This window comes from Vanessa atalanta, chromosome 28, assembly GCF_905147765.1.
Source record: "Vanessa atalanta chromosome 28, ilVanAtal1.2, whole genome shotgun sequence".
In the NCBI taxonomy this organism is placed as follows: domain Eukaryota; kingdom Metazoa; phylum Arthropoda; class Insecta; order Lepidoptera; family Nymphalidae; genus Vanessa; species Vanessa atalanta.
The window spans coordinates 4,601,036-4,620,775 of record NC_061898.1 but is presented as its reverse complement, the minus strand read 5'-3'; the positions used below and the strand labels follow the sequence as shown (position 1 = coordinate 4,620,775).

Here is a 19,740-nt window from a genome sequence, read left to right as displayed (position 1 = left end):
ATTAAACACGTAATTACTAACACGGCTGTTTATATATTCAAATTGGAACATTCTCGTCAAACTACATACAACTTATCTTAGACTGGATGCCCACTAGTGGGATAGAATGGAAACAATTCCCTTAACGCATTCGCTATCAACTTTATCAGTTATAAATAAACACAGACAAAATGTGGTATTTGTATCATTTGTAATATTCTTAATTTAAATTTATTAAAACATATTTATTTGTCAGCGATTTGTATTAAAAAAAATAACTCTAAATTTAAATTTTAAATTTACGAAACAGTTCAATGTTTAAAATATTAAAAAAACAAACAACGCAACGGTAAATAAATATACAGCCATCATTATTTATCTGTTTCAAAAATAAGAACGACAATTCAAATACCACATTTTGGCACGAACATCACAATATTGTGCACTAGTGTTGTGCTAAGCCTTAAGGCTGTATCAGTTTCGTCGCGATCACCACGCATGCGAAATAATCTGTGTTGGTTACGACGTCATCATGTCGTTCACCGACGACGTCGTGACGGAACTGCCCTTTAATAAATCGTTTATATCCCGCCTGAACATCGACAGGTTCTGCGTGAATCTGGAATTGAGAATCATTGTGTTAGTTAAGATTTCGAAATAGAAAGGGGGTACTATGTTGGAAAAAGTACTTGAAAATAAGTCATTTTCCTAATAAAAAGCTATAAAAATATATATTTCGGCTAAATAAACACGTTAATCCTTTTTTATTCCCGCAAAATCGCTGTCAGCCATTTTGGTGACGTCACGACGCGTCGTCACCGGCACTCGTTCCACGTTAACAGCTACAAATATTAGCTGATATTTTGGGAAAATAATGAATTACTATCGCTATCATTGGAATGTAGTGTCTAGTTGTACAAATACTAACATTAAAACTCCAAAAATTTGTTTATCAAAGAGACCGATGATATTGAAATGACAGTTTTTGCCTATATGACGTCACACCATAGCGGCTCGTCTTTTAGGTCTAGGTCTAGCAGGATTCCGTATTGTTGTTCCGGTTTGAATGCTAAGTGAGCCAGTGTAACTACAGGCACAAGGGACATAACATCTTAGTTCCCAAGGTTGGTGGTGCATTGATGTAAAGAATGGTTAATATATCTTACAGAGCCATTGTCTATGGGCGGTGGTGACCACTTACCATCAGGTGGCCCATCCAATATCATAAAAAAAATAAAAAGGATCTAGTGGGGTCTCACCGGTCGCGGTTCTTAGAGAGCAGATTCCTCTCGATACCCTGCATGAGTCCGTTGAACCAGTGCGCGAGCTGCGCCTGCTTGTCTCGCGGCTGCTGCGCGATCAGCTCTGCTCGGAGGCGTCCGAAGTGCTCCTCGTTCAGCAGCACCAGCCCCAGCAGCGGCCGCGACATGGACCACTGGTTGCAGCGCTCCTCGAACATCACCACATTCAGCACCTGGAAAAGTACAATTACGAGATGTGAAAATTATATCAGACCACTTAATAAGTCAATTCTAAATTATTATTGTAAAATTAATTTAAAAATTTTTTTTTCTGCAAGTTTAATTTGGACCATAATGGTAAGTACGACCAAACTAAAAAAGGACATTTCCCAGGAACTAATTTACCGTTGTAACCATATACAATAAAATTTTTGTATGTTAAAGTTATCTAGTCAGTGAAATGATAATTATTACATATGATGGTAAGTGGTTGTTGTACATATGTGCAGGTTACACAAAGCCCCACCACCACCACCGGGTCGCCGTTAACGAGTTGATCACTCACAGTGGCCAGCAGCTGCTGCATGATCTCGGGCCGTCGCTGTAACACCTCGATGAACATGTTGCTCGTCTCCGGGGGCGGCTGTCTCGGGTTCGGCACCTTATTACTCGCTGCAACAAAATCAAAACAAAAATGTACTTACTAAAGAAGGCTTTTCACGAAACCATATTAAGTAAAGCGACCGGTACGGAATGTAGATTCTACCGAGAAGGACCTGCAAGAATCACAGTAATAACTCTAATCCAATAATTGATTATACATTATGTTAGTTAAATACAAGTATATTATATCCTGCCTGGAAGTCAACAAGTATTAGCTCCACTCTTTTGTAACAGTTAAGTTTATTTTAAATTACATTATCTCGTTGGTCTTGGGGCTAGCTTTGCATTTTGATACAATAGGCTATATGACTGGTTTTTAGAATCCGTTTTGAATAATAAAAATTGGATATTTAAATACCGTGCGAAAACGTGCAATGAAGTCGGTGACGTCACTTGTCTGTATTGTAATCTGTGACACATATAATCCATATACAGTAGGCAAACGAGGTTAACAAGCAAGTGACGTCATCATAAGCCCGGCCAATCAGGAGCGTTTTGTGTCACGTGACAAACGTTTAAAAAAAAAAACATTTCTATTTATGGACTTTTGAATTAATTAATTATTTATTTCAACTTTCGTTACTAAATAACCATTTTTAAACTCATAATATATACTGATTAAAATAATTGACATTTTCCTTTTCGCATTGTCAAATAGCCTATTCTGTCAAATATGAAAAGTGCTTTTAAAAGCCCACTTTAATAAAGTAGATTTTGATTTTATAGGGAGGCCCTTTGACCTCAGGTTTTGACGCCAGAGGTCAGAGGATTTGTGTAAAGTACTAGCAGGAAAATCTGCTGTATTTACATTTCCGTGCTTCCGAAAGTACAAAAGCTGTTGTTTCGGCGCCTGATTTTTTTACGGTTGTGTCGTTTTGCCTTCTCGGCGGTTTATGAGAGTAAGGAAATAGAGAACGCACTTGTGTTTCCGTATGTATATATAAAAGAAAATCTTACACTTCTGTACGAGCTGCTTGAAGAGATACGTCACGATGTGGTCCAGCGTCGCGCAGCATCCCGTACACACGCTTGTATCTGAGAACGATTCATAGATCAATAAAACAACTCATTCCCATAACAACGGAATAGTAATACTTGGTGGTAGAGCTTGCTTGGGTAGCTACCACCCACTCATCATCTATCTCCAAACAGTAAGACCAGTGAGTGAGCCAGTGTAATTACAAGGGACGTAATATCTTAGTTCCCATGGTTGGTGGTGCATTGACGATGCAAAGGAAGGTTTAAACCAGGAACACGTTTGTCTCTGGTCTCACCGAGCGCCGTGAGTCCCTCGGAGATGGAGGCGAGGATGTAGAGCGTGACGTCGGGCTGCAGCGATGCCAGGAACGGCATGTGGTCCTGCGCCAGCCGCTCCAGCAGCACGTAGTACGTCTGCGACAGCTTCGGGTAGTCCTGGAAACACGTGAACAAATAATTAGAGAGACGTCACAATGACAAAATATTATACAATTTAATATTTTACTTGATATATATATTTATTGAAGAAACGCTTAAATTCGTATCTACTCATTTTTAATCAGTAGCCCAAACAATCTATACAAACTTTCAACCCCTATTAGGGGTAGATCGGTAATTCCAAGATTCCTTCTTTAGTGGTTGTTTTCTCAATGAAACGAGTTGAGTAGGTTACTCACAAAATTTCATGGCCCTACAACTAATAGTTTACGCTCTGCTATGATGAATCAGTCAGTCAGGACATTTTATAATTATAGATATATTTTTTTAAACTCCATTGATACTTCCCCCTTTCCCATTGAATGCGCAGATAAGCGGTATTACAGCTAGAGATAACTAGATACCAGTACTGAATTGTATTTAGTTGCCGATCGCAGCGCCACATATTGGGTTCAAATGAAACCATCCAGAGTCTCACTCAAAGACATTACCGTCTTTACCATAGGGCACACGGGGCAAGTGCCCAGGAAAGCATCCTGAGAGGGTCCCGAAGAACCAAACAATTTGTTACACACGTTTGTCCTCACGTTGAGTGCTATGTATATTTTCGAAATTGCCATATTTGTAAGAAATAACTAACATATTTATCAAAAGGCTGGTGACGATAGTCGATTATTAAAAGGAGAAAGCTATAGACGTGCTCTTCATGATAGAAATAAAATTGGTTGGTCAATCTTATGGCTATAAAATAGCCATAAGATTGACCAACCAATCAGATTCCTACGAATTTACGAAAATTACCGCACCGTTTATTTGAAACTATACTCAAGGCCTGGCCAAACGCAAATTATTTGTACATGGTAGTAAATATCTACCAAAAGACCTCCGTGGTCGAGTAGTGTGTACACCGGTTTTCATGGGTACGCCACTCTGAGGTCCCGGGTTCGATTCCCGGCCGAGTCGATGCAGAAAAAGTTCATTAGTTTTCTATGTTGTCTTGGGTCTGGGTGTCTGTGGTACCGTCGTTACTTCTGATTTCCATAACACAAGTGCTTTAGCTACTTACATTGGGATCAGAGTAATGTATGTGATGTTGTCCAATATTTATTATTATTATTTATTAAAAGGGCCCCAGCATAGCTTGAGACGGCTTTGCTCAAAGACACAAAAAGTCATCGAAATACAGATGATTTATAAAGCAAAAGTTTGCCTTTAAATAAAACTTTAGTACTCACCAATAAATCGCTCTGCGGTATACTTAATAGTAACTTCGCGAACATGTTCAAAGCGTTGTCTAGCGCTTCGTCTCCGTATAATCTGAAATTAAAACATATATAATTAAATTATATTATAACATATAAATTATATTATATATATGTTATATATATATAACCCATTATAACAAATCTATAAATATTACATATAATAAAATTGGAGTGTCTGTTCGTAATATTAAATAACCGCTTTTAACTAAATGCATATTTTTATGAAAATTTTTGTCTGTATGTTTGTTTGTTCCGACTAATCTCTGCAACAGCTGGACCGATTTCGACGGGACTTTCACTGGCAGATAGCTGATGTAATGTGGAGTAACTAGACTGTAGACTACAACAATAACTTTTTCTTAAATCAAACGATCAATATTTATGATGGGTATCAAAATCTGTTTGTACACACTTGAACATAATATCTCATGAACAAATACGGCTACGTCCGTAATCGGTCAGGACTTGACCACGACAACTTGAGTCAGTGAGGCGTTACCTGAACACGCCGAAGTTAGCGTAGTTCCCGCACAGAGCCGCCTTGAGTATCGTGAAGCACAGCGATATGCCCTTCAGCTTCATCGCGTACATTTGCTTTTTATTCACGTCGACTGTCAATATTCTGCTACCTGGAACAAAAATAAAATATAAATGCTTAAATTAAACAAACTATACGACTTCCATTTAGTTTCGTTGAGATAGTTGTAGTGTTGTGACCAAATTAGTAGGCCAGTTTTAGTGTCTTACGTTTTGTTAAAATATCTTTTCTGTTATCGTGTTACGTTAATCGATATAGCTCCATCCCTTTCCATGTACCCGACTCTGGTATAAAGTAATGCATGCGTAATGTAAAAAAGACGCTCGTTCAAGTTTCCAAGGGGGCTGTCATCGAGAAAATAATAAAAGTAAGTATAGTTGATCGCCCGCGAAATTCTAAATCGAATTCAACGGATTTTCACAAATTTCGAAACCTATGGCAGGTTTGTTTTAATTTAATTGTAAACTGACGACGTCTGTTCGCACGTTTACATTTGTTATTTTTTTTTTGTATACGGCCATAGCACCGCTCTCTATGAGGCCAAAACCGAGGTTTTGTTTTGATTTCATTTCACTATCATTCACACACACACACACACACACACACACACACACTACACATGTCTACAAGTCATTCGTCTACATTTGGCGCTAAAATTATGAAACCTTTTTTTAATGTTTTTTTTTTTTTTAATATCAAATAGTATACATTAGTTCAGTTAGAATTGGAGTTTGTCGAAATCAATTTACTTTAATTTTGTTTACGTTTTTAATTTTTTTCCTATACAACAATTTAGTAAAATGCCATCAAGAATTATCTTTAATTGTCTGCACATCTACGGCTGGAGCTCTCCAAAATGAGACCATAATATTTTATGTGCGGCTATCGTTCCATAATCACTGGGACAAAAATCGGCTTACGCTATTAATATATGAGATAACACCACGTCACCACTCGCTACTGGACTAAGACCTCCTCTACTTTCGACGAGAACATTTGCTCTAATGTGGGGTCTTGTGATTTTATCGTAAAACTGCAGGTATCCTCAGGTTGTTTCCTTTAGGGCGGGGAAGGAAACAGCGTGTATTCAGTGGTTTAACGCTTTCTAATCGATGGGCCACTATATTTTGTAAAATGTACTATATCTAAAAAGCATTCCAAAGCCAACGAAGCTTTTAAACGCAAATATCCGCGGTTTAAAATGTTATATCGATTGTAACTTTATACTGACTAACTCACTCCTCCAACGATTGGTTATACAAAGTACCAATAGTATAGGGGGGGGGGGGTATAGTATTCATTTTCAATATTGTCTCTCACCATATGCACATATAATGTTGGAGAGCTCCCTGAAGAGTAGGATGCCGTTGGGCGAACTGACGTCGAACTGGAGACGCTGGTTTCTGTTCTGCGCCAGCTCGGCCGCCAGCTTCAGCGCCGGAGTTGTCAGCGCGGGCTCCGTGTACCACAGCTCCACCCCGCGTAGCACCAGCTTCAGGTACACCGGGTAGCTAACAGACACAGATACTTTATATTGGAACATGAGGTTTTCCAAGTAAGTTCAGATAGTTAATGTGATTATTTACATCCAATCGAAGAGCATCATGTAGGTCGTCTTAGTGTTGAACGCGAACGCCAGCCCGCGGAGGTCTCTAGCGAGCCCGATGTACGTCTTCTTGGCGTCCTCTGACGCGTACACGTTGTCTCCCGGGCCCAGCAGCACCAGCAGGCTCTCGAACGCCGCTGTCGACGTCATTCATAGAATTTGAGGATAGCTAATTAAAATGTTTTGATGGCAATTGATCGTATGTGGTCACCACTGCCTATATACATTGGCGCCGTATGAAATTTCAACCATATCTTGCATAACCAATACGTCACCAACCTTGGGAACTGACGTTATGCCCTTTGCGCCTGTGCCTCACATTGGAATGTGTAAATTAACATGGAGCGTCATCATGGAGTCTTCCATCAGATAGGTATATAGCGTACCGGTGAGCGGCATCATGAAGGCGTGGAAGCGGTCCTCGTCCTCGCCCAGCTCCACCATGAGCAGGCGGCCCAGCGCGTTGTACAGGCGGCTGCGGCACCGCATCTCCGCCGTGCCCACGCCCACGCCCAGGAACGGGAAGTGCTCGGCCTGCGGGCGGCGGACGGCGAACTCATTAGTAGGGCGAATAGCGCCGCGCGTGAGGGGGAGGGGTTCATACTTTATATCGGATTATCTGCACCATTGACAATGTTTATGTAAAATTTATTAATTTAGATGTGAGAGCGTATTAAATAAACAAACTCACTTGGCCCATTGGTCTAGTAGGTAGATATAAGGCGACAATATCCGAGTAATTCTGGTTTCAACCCGAGGTCGTACTGTAAGTTTGAAGTGCGTACACTCCCGTGTCTCGGTGCGAACGTAAAGCCGTCGATCCAGCGCCGGTCTTTCCGGTCGAGTTACCGTCCCATCGGATTGTGAGAGCGAGGGGACAGAGTGTACCTGAGTTTGCGCACACACTTGTGAACTATAATATCTCCTGCTTAGTTGGCTGGGCGCCCTTGAGATTGATCGCCGCGGCCTGAATCGGTGAACCTCATCATATACAATACCAAACTTACTGCGAGGAAAGCAAGGGCCTATATCATGAACAACCTTCAAGTATCTACCATGTACTGCCATTGTGATGATGTAATTCCTTAATGATATTTATGTGTACTAACCGTGTGATGCGTCAGCATAAACTGGACCTCTTCCAACTTGACTAGTTTCCTCACACAGGAGTACCCGCCGCTGAGGTCGCTCAGGAGCGAGAGGGTCTTCGATATGATAGCTTCCGAACCTCCCCAGTACTTAAGGTTTGTTATTCTGGAAATATGATTGGAATACATTAAAAACTGTATCAAACTAGCTACCCCACCCGGCTTAACACTACATAAAACATTTATATATATACACAAATATATAATGAAAAAATATTTTTTGAGTCAGGACCTTTGTTATATGAAATATTAATTAACTTGGCAACACTTGGGTAACACTAGTGTTACCGATTTCTCTTGTTCATTATTTTCGTCACTGTTTCTATCAAATAATCAATATTATTATTATTATTTCTTACGGTACTAATATCTATAGTAGTGGACGACCATAAGGCGACCAAGCACCGTCCTACCTAGTATAATGTGCCTGTGACGTCAACACATTAAATGATAACCCTAATAATAACTGCCGGCTGAAGTCAAAGGGGACTGTGCGGGGAGCGGGGGAGCGTGTACCGAGTATTGATCGTCGTATAATTTAATGCGATGATGTCACCGCTACACTGTATATAAAAAAACTGCCATTTAAACATAGTACACGCCACTCACATCTTCCTCATGATGACACTCAACAGCTGACTCTCATCGTTCAGCCCGAGCACTTCGCTCAGACGCCCGTACACCTTGCTGTTCTTCTGTACTTGCTCGCCGACATATATCTTACGGAACGCTTCGAAGAACGACATCATAGCGAGCTCCAGTTTTTCGCAACCACCCTGGAAATCACAATACATTTATTAAAATCTAACAGAAAAAAAGTACTGCATTTTTTTATGGTATCGGTAGGCGGACGGGCAAATGGGCCACCTGATGGTAAGTGGTCACCACCGCCCATAGACAATAGCGTCGTAAGAAATATTAACCATTCCTTACATCACCAATGCACCACCGACCTTGGGAACTAAGATGTTACGCCCCTTGTGCCTGTGTGTACTAAGTATTGCTGTTTGGCGGTAGAATATCTGATGAGTGGGTGGTACCTACCCAGACGGATTTGCACAAAGCCCTACGACCAAGTAAAGCATTGTTAATTATGTTAATCTATCCATCTACTTGGTGGTAGGGTTTGTGTAAGTCCTTCTGAATAGGTACCACACTCAGCATATGGCAATACTTAGTATTTGTGTTCCAGTTTGAAAGGCGCCAAATGTCAATCATGTTTCGTTAGTCGGAAGTGAAAAGACGTCTACAGTCCATTTATATAGCTCCAAGAAAATAACACCCCTCCTACCCCTCCCCGCTACTTACCTCGTACCTAAACATAGCGTCTTCACGATTCTAACACCATCGTAATCCAATACAATAATGGTTCAATTGAGTCACCCTTACTGTCAGTCAGTACGGCCAAACTAAACCCCCATCGGATTTCCCCCTGGGCTTCCACTTCCCGACAATCTCAACTCATAACCCTCACCGAGGCGAGCCTGGAGTCCGTGAGGTCCATGAGCCGCAGCACGCGACACACGAGCTCCCCGTCCATGGCGTCGTTCTCGTCGCTCGTGTTGACTGAGGCGCGGCCCCCGATGGCGGCTCCGATGATGTACACCAGCCACGTCAGCTGACCTGAGACAAGGACACAGCTTATAATTTTTCATACAATATTAGAAAATACTACATTCGAATAATTGGTTTAAGGGTCGTCTAGCGATGTAAATAGTAACATAATACCACCCTTATGGTTAATTTGCCATTTCTTTTAAACAAGGGAAATAAAATCTTAGTTCCGAAGGTTATCAGTGCATTGGTGATGTAGGGAAAGGTACCATTAAAAGATATATTATAACATATAATCAAGGTAAGTTGGTGGAGTACAACATTACACAAGTATATACAGTAACATCACACACATGTTCATATAATACACACACATGCATAAAATATGACATAGTGCAAAACAAAGTCGCTTCCCGTTGTCTGTCTGTCCCCACGTATGCTTAGATATTTAAAACTACGCAATGGATTTTGATGCGTGATTCAAGAAGACAGTTTACATAATATAGACTCTATTCCAACCATAACAAGAAAAATGCCAAATAAACAAAATTTGACAGCAAATTGACGCGATATCATTGGTCGAGAGCTCGATTAATCTATGATATTCACTATGGATTTACAAAAAAATGGTACCGGAATTTCGGAAGTAGAATTAAAGTGGAAATAAATAGTTAAGTGTAATAGTGTTGTATTATAAATAAGGATATATTAATCATAAACTCTCAGTAGTGCACAATATAGCCGAGTTAGCGAATCGCATGAAATACGTAAATCTAAGGTTGTAATGTCTTGAGACGCTTTCGGAGTTTATTTCAATACGCATTTCATGCTGTCATGCATGTTGGTGTATACGAGCATACATGTAGCGGAAAGTCATCCGATACATGCAGGTCATGTAAATGCTATAGTTTTTGTCTCCATACTCTCCTCTGCTCCAAAAATCATGTAAAGCCTTTGGCCTTGCTAATGGCTATTATTATTAATTTTTACTTGTGTCTCGTATTATAAAGCATCGTGAGACTGTAAAACTAAAGGCAGTTGGAGCGCTTGCAACAATAAAGTGAAACAACAAAAGTGAATACAAATTCCTGGTAGTAAGAAACAAAAGTGCTGATACAATTATTATCAATTATTGACGAATTGACGGATATTTGCATTCGCTTTTGCGTGTGTGCGTGTGCTCCCCCTGCCCCCCGCTGGACAGGAGGCGGGCTCACCCTGCAGCACGAGCAGCTGCTGCGGGTTGGTCTCCACGCTGTAGGCGGCGGCGGCGCGGTCGAAGTGCGCCACCAGCAGCTGGCACGTCTTGGCGTACTCGCAGCGACCGATCACCGACACCTGCTCCAGCTGCTGCTGCACCGTGCCGATCTCGTCCAGGGGGTCCTCGAGACCTTCTCTGGAATGGATTCGAACATTTCGACTTTGCCGCTTTTAAATTGCAGCAGTTTAGGAGTTCATTAATTAGGAGAATAGTTATTTTTAAATGTGTACCGACTACTATCCGGTCGCATTCGTAGTTGAATAACTGGCTTCTTTTATTAAATATATTTCTTGATGACCCATACGCGGTACTTTATTTTTAATATAATTAAATTTTAATTCTCTTAAGCTTAATTTTAATCATCTTAAACTCTTTCACTTTAATTAAAAGTAACACATTATTTTTTTTACACAAAAATACCGCCCTGACAAAAAGAGGCCAACTAGTCGGAGTCTGTACAAACGACTACTCGATTAACCAGCCAATGTTATAATTGGCACATCTTTAGTTACTTCAAACCTGTGTGTGCCCTATCAGAATTGCGTGGAACTGTGTCAAAATAAAGCTAATTGACAGTACTCGAGGGAGCGTCGATCTGGGGCGCACCTGACGAGGATGGGCACGGAGTCGAGGCGCGAGGCGACGTAGGCGGCCGTGACGCCGGGCGCGTAGGCGTCCAGCAGGTGCGGCTCCGACGCCTTCACGTACGGCACCGACGCCACCATGCGCTGCCACAGCGACAGCAGGTAGTGCACCGAGTTGGGCGCGAACTGCCACATCTGCGCGCAGAGCTTACACGTGTCAGGGCACGACACACTATACACTTTTATATATATAATAGTCAGTTGGTGGGAAGTGGTCACCACTGTCCAAAGGCGAGGTCAGAAATATTCACTATCCGTTACAGTTAACACCGGCTTTAAGAATTAAGATGTCACATCACTTGTACCAGTATTTATCACTCACACAACAATACTCAGTATGACCGTTTGGCTGTAGAATACGTGCCCACCAAGACAACTCTGCACGAATCCTTATAAGAATAATCTTATATATTAATAGAGTAAGCCAATTTTTGTCCCGGTGATTAGCCAGTGAGCCAGTGTAATTATAGGCACAAGGGACATAACATCTTAGCTCCCAATTTCTTACACCATTGTCTATGGGTATAGGTGACCACTTTTATCCTCAGGTGGTCCATATGCTCGTCCACCAAATCTTTATCATAATAAAAAAATATATTAAGCTGACACTGGTTCGACAGTGTAAATGATACTGAGAAGAACCATCGGATTATGAGAACTAGTGTGTGTGTGTGTGTGTATACGTGTATTTGTACCTTCGCACACACTGATGCACTATAATGTTTTCTGTACAAGTCAACAGTAGGACATAATCATTATATGGTACCTGTAAACTTTGTACGGTGAATTTTGCAACTAATTCTATGAGCCTCGGGTAGTTCTCGACCATCACCAGTTCTCCGAGCTGATAATTGGACTTAAGTCGCGCCAGCAGACGACAGAACTCATGGTAGTTAGTCGCGTCGGTTAGCCCCTGAAAGTTAATAAGTTATATTTTTAACAAAGTTGTCTATCTCACTCAAATACACTGCAGTCGCACTCGTACACACCGCAGATGGAGAGTGCATACAGTCGCCTAGCTCGGTGCGACTCACCTGCGTGTCCTCCAGGATGCGCATGACGCCGGCGGCGAGGCGGTTGAGGAACTTGGCGCGCTCGCTGTTGCAGAAGAGCGAGCGGCGCACGGAGGCCAGCTGCACGAGGCAGGCCAGCGCCAGCGCCGGCGCGCCCGCCCCGCCGCCGTGGTACAGCGAGAAGAACAGCTCCAGCGTGCCCGCCTCCAGGAACGTGGGCCGCCACGACGTGGGGATCTGCACGGTGCACAGGTCGTCCGAGGACTCGTCGCTCGTGGTGCCGATGAAGTCGAAGGTGAGGCAGTTGTGCGCCAGGCGCAGCAGCGCCGCCAGCAGCGCGGGCTGCGCGCCCAGCGCCTCCCCGCGCGCCGCGCCCAGCAGCGAGCACGCCAGCCGGAACGTCTCGAACAGCTGCGTGTCCCTGCGCCGCCCGCGGCCCTCAGTGCGTTAGTGCGTGACTGACACCGATGCTATTCATTTTTTAATTTATACCGACACACGGCACGTAACGTTTAAAATGTTTTTGCTAACTGTACTCCGGTTTCGATGGATATGAGAAATCTTCCTCACCGTGATGAATTAACAGTATACTTATTCGAAGATATAACTCGACTCACCTGAACGACGAGGCGATCTTCCTGTGCTTGGCGAGGGATCTGCTGGCGTCGGCCTCCGACACCTGGTTCATTTCGACCACCAGCTGCGAAAGCAACTGTACTCCGATCGTGCACATTTCCGCTGGACCCTGTGATATATTATTTATCTTTATATATATATTTATTAACAGCAGACATTGTACTGTCTTCAAGACTGGCTCGACGACCTCGAGTAGTGTGTACACCGGTTTTCATGGGTACATCATTCCGAGGTAGAAAAAATGCTTTAGTTTTCTATGTTGTCTTGGGTCTGGGTGTTTGTGGTACCGTCGTTACGTCTGATCTTCCATAACACAAGTGCTTTAGCTACTTACATTGGGATCAGAGCAATGTATGTGATGTTGTCCAATATTTATTTATTATTATTACTAAAAGTTGCAATGGGTTTAAACTCTAAAGCGAGCCAATATAACAGAACAACCCTCACCTGCAAGAAACTGGATACATCGTTCATGACACTGTGGAAGACCAGCTCCTCTTTGACCATATCGAACCATCCCAGTTTAGTGATCCTCGCAAACAGTGATACAAGCGCCTGGAATGATAAATTATTGACAAAATCAAAATCAAAACTTTGAATCATCACATTCAACTTGAGTTACTAGCGGTTTGATAAATAGATTATATAGAGATGAACTGGCAAGAGACTCAGTAGTAACTGATATTCATTATAGAAGTAATTCGGTCAGTATTTGTTAAGAAGTTATATAAGCAGTGTTCTTTTTTTAATTATTTAAAACAGTTAATATTTATTTTATTAAAATTATAAAAATATATATGTATTAATAAATCATACCTGTACAACAAAATTTGCAAGTTTCGGCCTCGTTGCGAGGTAATTGAGTATATAATTGCGTATATACAACCGTTGCTGGACGGACAGACTGGTCGTTGACCTGTAATAATAATAATTATGACAACATAAACAAACAGGATTCAGAAAGAAAACGGTATTAATAAATTCGCCTAGGATAGTCTGCCGGTTAAACTTTTCGGGTCCTTAAACCTTTGCCTATAATGACAACGAACTTGGACTTCAAAGTGATTTTGGGAAGTCAGTCGTTAGAAGACTTGCTGATATCTATAGTTGGGTTTATTATAGATGATCTAATATTCGCCTTGAGATATGGGTTGTTGTGTATAGGTTATGTGGTTTTCTGTATCCCTGACACCGCCACCGTTTTAGTTTTGGGCCAGACGCACAGATTCATCACAATCCGATGAATGATTTGAATACAAACATTATTTTTTAAGAAGATTATTCGTTTTATGTAAGGTTACAACACTGAGTACTCGTCACACACCTGCTTACAAGCTTCGATAGTGTCGTAGCCGCTAGCAGCTGAGAATAACTCGAGTCCGCTCTTTCGAGGAGTGCTTGACATTTGCTTAAAGTGTCCGGGGATTCCTGGCAAAAAAAAAACATAAAACTTAAAACAGTTTAAATATTTAATATATTGCGTTTCGTAGTTACACCCGCTTTAGACTCTGGCTATTGACGTGGCAAGCGGTAATTTCATGTTTTTGATGTCTATGTTCATCTTAAAAAGGTTTTTAATAACATCAGGGAGTCAGACACAACATACACACTCAGAGAACTGATCGCAATTTTTTATTTAAAAAATAACTTTACTATGCATTAACAGGACTATTTCAAATAGCAAGTCATTTATATAAACGAGGAAGAGATACGGAACAACAATAGAACCTTGTGGGACTCCCATATTCAGCGGAGTCCCGGGAGATCTCTTGCAATTTATATCAATCCCCTAAGTTAGGCCACGAAATACGAAATCATAGGATTCAATACGGGTCTCCAGTGCCACTGTTCAAAGTTTCCAGACTTTAAATCTATCCTGCGTGATTCAGAATTGTGAAATATTTAATCAGCGCCATCTACCGGTGGCGAGTTGTTTCATAGTTCATGTTTTTCGTCCTTGAATTGAAAAATTATCTATAATTCACCTGAAATACGACTACAGCAATCTCAGCTCGATCCCTCAGAGCCTGATCTTGAGATTCATAGAGCTGTTTACATAGAAGCTCTATTTGGATCACCTCCTGGAAAAAAAATACGTTCAACAATGAGTATCTTCATACTAGTCATGGGCAATATCCCATTTATATCGATGTTGACATCCGAATTCAGATGTCGTTCTGTCTTTGTTTAACTTTACATTGTACGGTTCGTGTGAAAGAGATGAAACAAATATGATATGGAAATTGGTTTTACTTTCGCTCCATCTCTTTCTCACAGACTGGTCACCGTTAAGATAAAGAGAGACAGGACGGATGTTTCATGCTCATTCTCAAGCATTCAAGCTTTGTCGTACCAATCGTATTTTGAATGAGGTATTAGATCGATATTCATAGTTTTTTTAGTGGTGAAAACGGTTACTTTTCAACATTAAATCGATGACATCTGATATTCAGACGACATTTGATTTCATTTTGATTTTGATTGATGATTACATATTAAAGAGGTGGAACGGCCCAATGTATACATTAAGATACAAGGGATTTAGGGGAGAGCAACGTTCGTTCAATCAAAAATAATTACATCATTTAATTTTTCACTGTTAACAGAAAAAATGTTTTCACCAACTTCCACAAATGTTTACAAATTATTGGGAGCTTCCAATGCCCTTAACTCCAATGTTCCAAGTCCTCCAAGCCTTTAAATGTGGCTCTGAGTACCATTAATTCTACAATTTAGAAATCAATATTAATATTATAAATGCCAAAGTAAGAGTATTTCTGCTTCTCTTTCCAACTGTCCATACCACTGATGACTGACTTTCATTTGATGACACTTGGTAGAACCTTGGAGTGATGATGGTACCTTTTTATGTCTAAAACCTGATGACTAAAGCCCTAAGCTGCGGGCGACCACTAGTTGTCCATAAACAAGATAATTTTAAGGTTACAAAAGTGTATGTCTCAAGAAATGTATTTTCAAAAAAGCCATTGTAGTAAGTTTATTTATAGTAGTTTAGCAAACATGATGCTAAGTAAAATTAAGCTTCAATTCTAGGCTCGTGCCTGGCACTAGCCATGAACTACATTCATAAATATTTATTTATGAATAAAAAAAATATTAACATGAAAGATTAACATTGTCACAGAACATCCGATGGCTCCACACTTAGCAAACCTGCCTACCAACTACTGGCTACAATTTCGCACGTTTAAACAATAGCTCAGACAACATACAATACCATAGAAAATTAAATATTAATTAATTATATATATTATATTCTTTATTGCACTGAAATATGTTACAAAGATGGTACAGTAATATATGTACAGGCAAAGGTGGACTTATCTCTAAAAGAGATTTCTTCCAGTCAACCTATGGAGGTGAGTGACAGGGTGATGTAGCGGGCAAAATAGTGCATACTGTAGTATAAAAAAAATATGAAAATATAAATACTTACATAAATAAAAATATAATACATAAACATACATAAAAATACAATACACAAAATACATATACTACATATATTACTTATATATACTATATAAATACATATATTTTCATATACATATATGAAAATATATAATAATGTATAATAGCAATGATAGTTTTACTACTTTTACTATAAGGAAGAGGAGTGCTTCCAATCTGTACAATAAATAAAATTTAAAATCCATATAAATTATTTAGTTGTTAGGAATAAACAGATGAGCAAATAGCCAACAGTCTCCAATACAACCATTTCCGATAGTCAGTATTATTGTGTTCTTGTTGGAAGGACGAGTGAGACAGTGTTACTACAAGCACAAGGAACATAAATCTTGGTTGCCAAAGTTGGCAGTGAATTGGCGATGAAATTGGTCACATATTACAGTGCCAAGTCTATGGACGGGGGCTGCACATAAATTTCTGTCTACACTTTAAAAATTATACAACATACTGCTTTAGTTCCTAGCTTACTTAGATTGACTAGTAGGTAGAGAATGAAACAAAGTACCTATATGAATAATTTGCATATCCTGTAGACTTAAACGAGCAAAGTGATTAGTCAGCATGAACTGTAATTTAACTGGCAATCCTAATTCTCTAATATCACTCTTTGTGTGATTTTAGCCTAGACGAAGGTTCCCTACCCCATATACTGTTCCCTTGTCCCAAACTCCTCTATCCCGTATATGACGCTCTCCCTCCTAAAGTTCCTCGCCCTATTAATGTTGAATGTTTGTTAATGTTCGTGTTTAGTCCATTTTGTAAATTTCTATGTAAATATATTGAACGTAATAAGATTAAGTTGTAAATAGTTTTGTGATTGTTTTTATGGGTTTAAATAGCAATTTTTTTTTTTATCTAATTATTATTATTGTTTTGTTTTAGGTTGTGGGTTTTTAATTCCGTCTACTACTATTATGCCTTCAAAATTAAATTGAGCCTGTAATCTCGACCGCACCGATCAATCTCTACCGTGTCTCCTCCATCGCACGTGACATTGGCGAAATAATCTGTGCCTTTTTGGCACAAATAAAAGCCAGAAAAAAAAGAAAAATCCTTATTCTCTATATACTGTTATCACTTGTGTAAGTGTGCAGAGATTCACTTAACATCTCATTCATGTCGCAACCAAATTTTACTATTACAACTGATTTAATTAAAGACCAGAAAAATTAACAACTGAGTTCCTTGCAGATTTGTTTCGATAGAATCTGAATCTGTGGTATCCTTAATTTAATTTTGTATTATGATGATTCTAAAGCGCTTGGAAGAGCATGCTTGAATGAAGTATAGTGGAATTCGATATGACTGCATATTTTGTCACTCGGAAGCCACAGTTACCTGTCAAACCATATGGTTTTAATGTTTATAGATTTAGAACAGGCTATTTAGGTATTTATGTATTAGCTATTTTACGGTGACAAGTGAGTATCATTATACTGTGTGTGAATGTGAATATCATATACTTGTTATTTAATTAAATAGGATATACTTTGTCGTGTACACATAGTAAAAAAGGTGAGAAGGTCTTATCGCTGTGAGGGTGATCTCTTTCAGGCAACCTTTAGGTAAACAATAGATTAGGAGAGAAAAAGAGATTAATAAAGTAGAAACTTATCAATTATCAATTGAAAATAATATTTACTTATAAATCTCGTTTGATTATATGCATAATTATACAATTATACGTATACACATAGGTAAGTATTGTATATAGTATTTGTTTGTTACGACCAAGTCACTGTCTTAAGAAATATGTGTAGTCAAAATTCATTTTATATGACATTATCTGTCTTAGAACGATCATTAAGGCTGTACATGTTGATAATTTGCATTGCAGAAATATAACTAGGATACTTTTAAGCAAAACCAGTCACAGAGTAAAGAATGAATGTCCATTTTCCTTAATTCCCATATTTGTGCTGTTGGTAGAAACTTGAAGTTGGAAATTGTGAAAATTTCTGTTGTAATCATACAATTATCAGATCATCTAAAAATAAATTGGTATGATACTCGAAATAGCAATGCCAGCTACAATTTTGTGCACCTCGTCAACTGGTGATTAAATCCTATCTCAGTATTGTAACATTGGTGCTTCTTATAAGACAATTTTATATGTAAAGATAGTTGGTTTTGAATATTGATCTCATTATCATGTGACGAGTCTTAGGCTAGAATATAGGCTTTAATTATTTTATTATAACAATGAGCAACTCCACAGAATATACAGCTTTCTATTCATGCATAACAGAATAATATCTTTAAAAAACTGCATTCTATCGGACTCCGATATCCATTTTAATGTGCTTATTAGAATAATATTAACATTGTAGTACTATGTGGCTTATGACTGTTTTATTAGTTATTCTAACCAATTATAAACAAAACAAAAATAAATTATATCTAACACAGTAAAAACACATAAAATCAAGATATATATCGTTCGGAAAAAATTGTATAACTTTCTAAATTTAACGTTGAATTTTTTATGATAGTATATACAAAGATATTATATTATGTGAGCAAGATTATTAAACGCGAAAAATATAGTATCTAGGACGGTTTTAAGTGATTTTTCTACGTCTTAAGGAAATGTTCGTAATTGGATTTAAATGATACTTTAACCATCAAAATATCACAATGTTTACTCGTTCAAATATTTCAAGGGTAGGAAAACTGTCAACACAGAAATCTAACCAAACAGCCGGCGTATAAATTAATTATAAATAAATTTCAGTCATTAAAGACATCGTTTTAAGAATCGCTTTAATATAAAATCAATTGTTAATGTGTAAAAACGCCCCAATTCACACAAATACGCAGTCAAAAAATCACAAAAACATTCGGCTGCAAAATATGTTTTTGTAAGAAATTTATTATAAAATTGTAAATGGTATTAAATGTCCATTTAATAAATTTCAATCTCACAGATTTTGAACCTTCAATTATGTTAAAATCGTCAAAAAAATGTAATATTTTGATACTCACCTGTTCTTCAGCCATCTTTGTTATTTTCATGCATTTGAAATGACGTTTCGTTGCTGTAATAATGTTTTTGATAGAAGATAATGAAAAGTTTTAATTATAAGTTATTGTAGATTTTTTTTATTAATAAATATGTCTCAAAATAGTACTGATACAATATCGTAAAATATTATATTAAGTAATGTTCGGTCCTTTATATCAAATTAAATATATATTTTGTGATACTATCTTTATATTTTTTATATATTTATATTCAGACAACGAAAAAATTAAACCTATCTTTGTCTCTAAAAATATTGAAATTT

At 38.9% G+C, this 19,740-nt stretch overlaps 1 protein-coding gene across 1 annotated transcript; it reads right to left on the bottom strand.

Moving 5' to 3' along the window:
* Positions 1-305: 305 nt before the first annotated feature.
* Positions 306-19,468, bottom strand: LOC125074849 (exportin-7-A). The gene is made up of 23 exons (XM_047686306.1): positions 19,439-19,468; positions 14,950-15,045; positions 14,289-14,392; positions 13,781-13,880; positions 13,412-13,519; positions 12,946-13,073; positions 12,350-12,749; positions 12,082-12,228; positions 11,278-11,450; positions 10,628-10,806; positions 9,331-9,479; positions 8,466-8,632; positions 7,818-7,962; positions 7,095-7,242; positions 6,689-6,845; positions 6,423-6,613; positions 5,064-5,193; positions 4,535-4,616; positions 3,158-3,296; positions 2,841-2,918; positions 1,786-1,892; positions 1,239-1,453; positions 306-598 (listed from the first exon to the last, which is right to left on the bottom strand). The coding sequence occupies exons 1-23, from the start codon at positions 19,466-19,468 to the stop codon at positions 499-501; spliced, it is 3,273 nt and encodes a 1,090-aa protein (XP_047542262.1). The 3' UTR covers positions 306-498.
* Between the last annotated feature and the right edge of the window lie 272 nt (positions 19,469-19,740).